This window comes from Anarrhichthys ocellatus, unplaced genomic scaffold (genome assembly GCF_004355925.1).
Source record: "Anarrhichthys ocellatus isolate YVR2014 unplaced genomic scaffold, GSC_Weel_1.0 scaffold19, whole genome shotgun sequence".
NCBI lineage: Eukaryota > Metazoa > Chordata > Actinopteri > Perciformes > Anarhichadidae > Anarrhichthys > Anarrhichthys ocellatus.
Window position 1 is genome coordinate 5,984,624 of NW_022280049.1, and position 5,818 is coordinate 5,990,441.

General features: G+C 43.1%; 1 protein-coding gene across 1 annotated transcript in view; it reads left to right on the forward strand.

Moving 5' to 3' along the window:
* Positions 1-1,916: 1,916 nt before the first annotated feature.
* The window catches only part of mtmr7a (myotubularin related protein 7a), an 11,358-nt gene continuing 7,456 nt past the window's right edge, over positions 1,917-5,818 (forward strand). The window contains exons 1-7 of the mRNA XM_031858125.1: positions 1,917-2,125; positions 2,431-2,553; positions 2,761-2,923; positions 3,156-3,313; positions 3,424-3,552; positions 4,784-4,918; positions 5,119-5,251. Coding sequence (XP_031713985.1) covers positions 2,102-2,125; positions 2,431-2,553; positions 2,761-2,923; positions 3,156-3,313; positions 3,424-3,552; positions 4,784-4,918; positions 5,119-5,251 — 865 coding nt within the window. The 5' untranslated portion in view covers positions 1,917-2,101. The remainder of the gene's footprint in view (positions 2,126-2,430; positions 2,554-2,760; positions 2,924-3,155; positions 3,314-3,423; positions 3,553-4,783; positions 4,919-5,118; positions 5,252-5,818) is intronic.

Consider the following 5,818-nt stretch of genomic DNA (forward strand, 5'->3'; position numbering starts at 1 on the left):
GCGATTACACCTACTTGACAAGTACCAGTCATAAAACAGACACCAACCATGAAAGAATTGAAAATCAGTTCAGTCGTCTAGGGTGGATTGTCTCAATTAGTAGAATGCACATAATATGATTGCTCGTCTAAACAGAGGCGAGTTGTCTGATCCGTGTGATGTTATCAGAACTGAATTGTTTTTTTTATAATCATTGGACAATCAAGCTTTTTTTGGGTCCTCATACATGAATGCGGCGCAGAATGAGTGGGTGAGCAGCAAGGCCGTGAGGCGTCAGTAAGTCAATCACTTCTGCTTAGTTTAACTAACTACTTTTATTGTTTTTGTTCTGCCTACTGTCCTGCAACAGATGGCTCCTCTTCTCACTGGTGTGCAAAATACTGCTGAATATAAAATTACATTTGAAATTTGGTACGACTTGCCAAAACAACGAAAGACGTCAGGAGAACTTGATAAACTAAAATATATTCTTAAAATAGCTTCACACTTTGTTTAACAGTGTGACAATCACTTATTTAATGCTCAGTGCCAAAATGTACAACACTGTATCTAATAACAGTGGCCTTTAAATAACATTTTAAAGTGCCTACTTTGTGACACCCCCCTTAACATTTAGTGCTGGTTGCACGAATGTTATCCTTCTCAGACTAATGTAGAGCAAATAAGGATGTTTCTTAAAAAAACACAGACTCATTTTGGACCAGCTACACTACTTTCTCAAAACTAAGAGCTGTGTCTCTGAATGTCTCCTGCCGACAGCCTACAAGAAATGCTGTAGCGGGAAAGCGTTTAAGATGATTTATTTTGGCATTTTTGCCTTTATTGTACAGTGACAGCAAAGAGGCAGAGACAGAGGGGGAAGAGAGAGGGAGCATGACATGCAAGAAAGATCCCCAGCTGGAATCTAACCGGCGAGTGTTGTAACTGTGTAGACTGCACTCTAACCATTTGTTTTGGATTGGTCAGCTATGTTTTTTATTGTGAAGAGTACAGGATACACTGATGCGTAGCATTTCACCTGGCATCACAGGTGTAAATTGTCCTTTCTGTATGCTATGAACATGTTTTTCTGAACAATGCTAATGTCACCATCATTAGGTTAGCTCAATTTTAAGCTAGCTTATTATCAATAAACCACTAGTTACTTCATTAAACACATTTTATATATTATTATTAACCTTAGTTAAGGTGTGCAGTATGAAGCGTTTGTCTTAAATGTTGCAGAAATGAATGTTGACATGTTTTATATGTCAGGTAATGACTTGGAATAAAGTTGACTAAGGAGTTGAAACACAGAGGTGGGTGATAATTTATACTGTATGCTTTATAAACAGTCAAACCTGACGGGGTCATTTTTGACCCCAGAGGACAACAGGTGTGATTATGTGCTGCCATTAGAAAAATTCAAATGATTCAAGAACAGCATCCTCACTAAACTTTGATATGTACCTCTCTGTGATAAGTCAAATAGTAAAAAATAATATAAAGTCAAAATAATTCATTGTTTCATTGTATTTTCACTCAAAAACAGGGTATACTTTTATGTAAACATAAATCCCTAAATTCCAAAATGAAGGGAGCGATTTGTGGTAATGTGTTGGACTGAAGTAAGACTGAAGGTGTAAAACAGAATTGATTGACAATTTATACTGTATGCTTTAAAAACAGTCAAACCAGGTGGGGTCATTTTTGACCCCAGAGGACAACATGGGTATGGCAGTCGGGAGGACAACACAAGGTTAAATGACTTGAGGTCAGTAAATGTCTTGAATTGACTTATTTTTCGTAAACACTTCAGTTACATAACCATTAGTAACTCTGGTCAGCAGCGGCCTTAAACGCCCTTTGACATTTTAGGCCACAGCCTGATACTAGGCGGGCTTTAGGACCCAGCAGTGCAGCTCATATGTGGACCTTTAGGCAGCCGCAATATTATGGCAGCGTTTACCTGCGCGCTACTGACTGTACCGCCGTTAGCATTTAAGCTAACCGACAGCATATTGTAATACTACTGTACACATGTTGTGCTGCTGCTGTTGGTAGTTGTATCGGGAGAGGTTCAGTGATCGCAGGAAGCGGCGGCTCATCTCTCAGCTTGCTGATGGAGCACATCCGACTACCAAAGGTAAACCGCGGATGTGATTGCAGTGATTAGCTCCAATTTCCGCACTCTGCCTCCAGTGTCACCTCAACACAAACCGTTATACGCGCTTGCGGTGACTGCAGAGATGTAATGCAGACAATTCATTAAAATAAATACAGTCTTAATAAGGTGTGTGCCGTGTCGGCCACGTAGGCAGTCATGGTCCTCCCGCTGCTATCAGCCTCATATAACGGCGGGGTGTGTTTGCTTATCACTGCAGTTAACACATGAGTGTTTGACGATGAGGCTGCTTGAGGTCGTTCTTCCTCTTCCTCTTCCTCCTCCAGGTGGAGAATGTCAGGCTGCTTGACAGAGTCTCCCCCAGAAGAAGTAGGCTGGGCACCCTCTACCTGACAGCCACGCACACCATCTTTGTAGAGAACGAGGCTGGAGTGCGCAATGAAACCTGGGTAAGCAACAGCTCAGCGCACTGAAGGACCAGAGATGAATCAGTGAGGACAAACGGTACATGTTAAGGAAGATGTTGTCAGAAGGCCTCACATACCAGGCCCATTACTGATTGACATTACATGTTTGTTTGTTTTTTGCTGAGTTTGGATGTAGTCAATGTATGCATCATTAAAAGGTCCATGTTTGCCTTCCATTAATCCCGTCAGGTGCTTCACAGTTTGGTGTGCAGTGTGGAGAAGCAAGCCGCCACAGCCTCGGGGTGTTCTCTGCTCATTCACTGCAAGAACTTCCAGGTTCTTCACTTTGTCGTACCTCGGGAGCGGGAGTGCCACGACGTCCACCTGTCCCTGCAGCGTCTCTCCCAGCCAGGTGAACTGGGCTTTTAGAAAATATATTGGTGATGCTATTGCTCAAGTGTGCAAGAACAGATACAAATATATATATATATATATATATATATATATATATCTGACATCTTTTTTTTTTTTATGAGAAACGTTTACTCCCAATTATTTGTATCAGTGGCAGCCTCAAAGTCGGGTATTGGTCATTTCCTCTGCCTTCGCAACACTTGACTGTCAGCCACTGTCGTGCCTTGCAGAGCGCTGCGAGGAGCTGTATTGCTTCTCCTATAAACCCAACGTCGATGAGGAGGAGAGACGGCAGGAATGGGACTTTTTGGACCTCAAGGCTGATTACAGCAGAATGGGACTCCCAAACTCCCTGTGGAAACGTTCCCCTGTCAACCAACACTTTAAGGTCAGTGAGCCGACATCTACGACCAGTTGTGCTATTTTATCCTAATATGGCCACGGCAGAAGCTTAAGCCTTCTCTTATGGTATTTTTTTTATTTTTATTTTTTTCAAAGGTGAGCGACACGTACCCCGCTGACCTGTTCGTGCCTCAGTCCGCCACGCCTCCGGTCATAGTGGGGAGCTCCAAGTTCAGGAGCAGAGGCAGATTTCCTACTCTGGTGTACTACTCCAAAGAAAATCATGTAAGTTGCATAGATGTGCCCTTTTTTTTTTTTCTCCACGTGCTTCCTGTGACAGCTCACCTTAATACAAAGACACACTGAGTCAATGCACAGGAATGGTGTGAATCTTGCCTATCAGAGCAGTTATTTAGTCACAGACGTGGCAATGTAGATAAGAGATCGTATACTACGACGTAAGATTATCACAATACTTCTTTTTTTGCTTTCTGTTTTTGGCCGAAATGACCGTGACACTGGGCGGTCATCCTCAGCAGCATCCTCCCTCATCAAGCAGCCAAAAGTGTTTGTTTCACAAAAGAAAGCTGAAACGTTTTGAATGTCGCAAACCCTCAAAGTAAACATTAAGTCACTGCTGCTGGATGTATCAGATATATGTACTGAGCCTTAAATAAATAAATACAATTGAAGATGCTCTGATGGCTCCAAAGTAGCCTCAGATTCTTTATTTGGTTTGGTATCATTTCCTCTGATTGTCTGTCTGACTGATCAAGCAGGTTAAGAGCTTTCTTCTAATAATGTACGTCTGCTGCAACACAGCCAAGCTACAGGGCCATATGAGACTGTGTGTTAATGAAGACATAGAGCAAAAACAGATTCTCCATTCTTTTAGCCATTTCAGTTTTTACTGATTTAAAAAAAAAAATTGAATATTTAAAGATTGAAAATATATCAATAAAGAACACTAAAGTACGAGACTCGTGCATCAGTAAAACAAAATGGAAAGAGAACCTGTCCCATACTAAGGAGATTCGTAGCCGTGATATTTAAACAGGGACTTTGTCAAGTTAAAAAAAAATGTCCCATGAGGAGACGTCCATGCTATCTTTAAATCAAAGCGTTACTCATTACTATTTTCTGCATCTGAATCAGGGAATAAGCCTCAACATTCATAAACCCTTCTATTAATCCTTGACTGGACAGTTGGGAGTGCTTTATGTGTGTGAGGTCAGCTTCCCAGGGTTGAGGGTCCAGTGTGTGGAGCTCCGTTCGTCCAACGGGGCTCCACTCTGGTTCATGAGCCACACAACGGTCTCTAGCCATCTCCCTTGTGTATATTTACAAAATGATATGAGGAAAGAAAGAGTACTGTGAATTTGTAATCACCCGCATTCTCACATATTTGATTTCCTTTATTGTAAATGTGACCCAAAGTATTAATTCACTTAAAATCAAAATGTCAGACAAGTGAACTTCCCCGTATGAAGCCTGAGCGCCTCTTGCCTCCTCCCAGGCCACCATCTGCCGCAGCAGCCAGCCCCTGTCTGGTTTCAGCGCTCGCTGCCTGGAGGATGAGCAGATGCTGGAGGCCATCTTGAGGTCCAATCCCCGCAGCGACTTCATGTATGTGGTGGACACCAGGCCTAAGGTGAGCCCTTTTGTGCCCAAGGAACAGCCTGCGAAAATACAAGTCTTACAGTACTATGCTGTGTGTTCAGGTGCGTTTTGCCAGCTGGACGTGCTCACAGCACAAGCCCTGAAAACATCCCGGCTATGTGCTCGTTGAACCATCCTTTTTTTTAAATTATTATTATTAGCTTTTAATAAAAGAAAATAATGTCTTTCTAGCTGAATGCAATCGCAAACCGAGCTGCAGGAAAAGGCTACGAAAACGAGGACAACTACTCCAACATTAAATTCCAGTTCATCGGCATCGAGAACATCCACGTCATGAGAAACAGCCAACAAAAGATGCTGGAAGGTAATTATCTTCCTGTAATGATGTACATTCACTGTCGAGCCGGTTTGGGAGGCACAGCAGTGTCAGAAAAGTTCCACCACATCAGTGTTTGCACAACGAAATGTATTGTTTTCCGGCATTGTCTGTTTTAAAGCCCGCTGCTTCTTCCCATTACTGAAGCAGAGCGGGAACCCATGCTACCCCTGCGGCTTTCATATGCACTCATGCAATCAGGCCTCAAATGAGCCCACAGGAGAATTTCTGGGTATTGTGCAGGGGTGCTCCTAGGAAGACTTTGAATCCATCTGGATTTTATTTCTGAGCTATTTTGGTTTCCCGGAGTGGACAATCTGGGACCTTATCCCCCAAAGAGAGACCCAGGGCGTGAGAATGATGTGATTTCAAGTCTGTAAAGTTATAGCTGCTCTCAGTTGTGATAACTCTTTGCCCCCCCCCCCCCTGGCAGCACAGGGGAGGTCTTTACACAAAAAGAAAAAAGAAAGTGGAGCCAGCAACTGCCCTCCAGAGCCTGCCTGCCTGACTCCCTCTCTCAACCCGGTTGCACACTTCAGTGTGCAACCCCCCCCC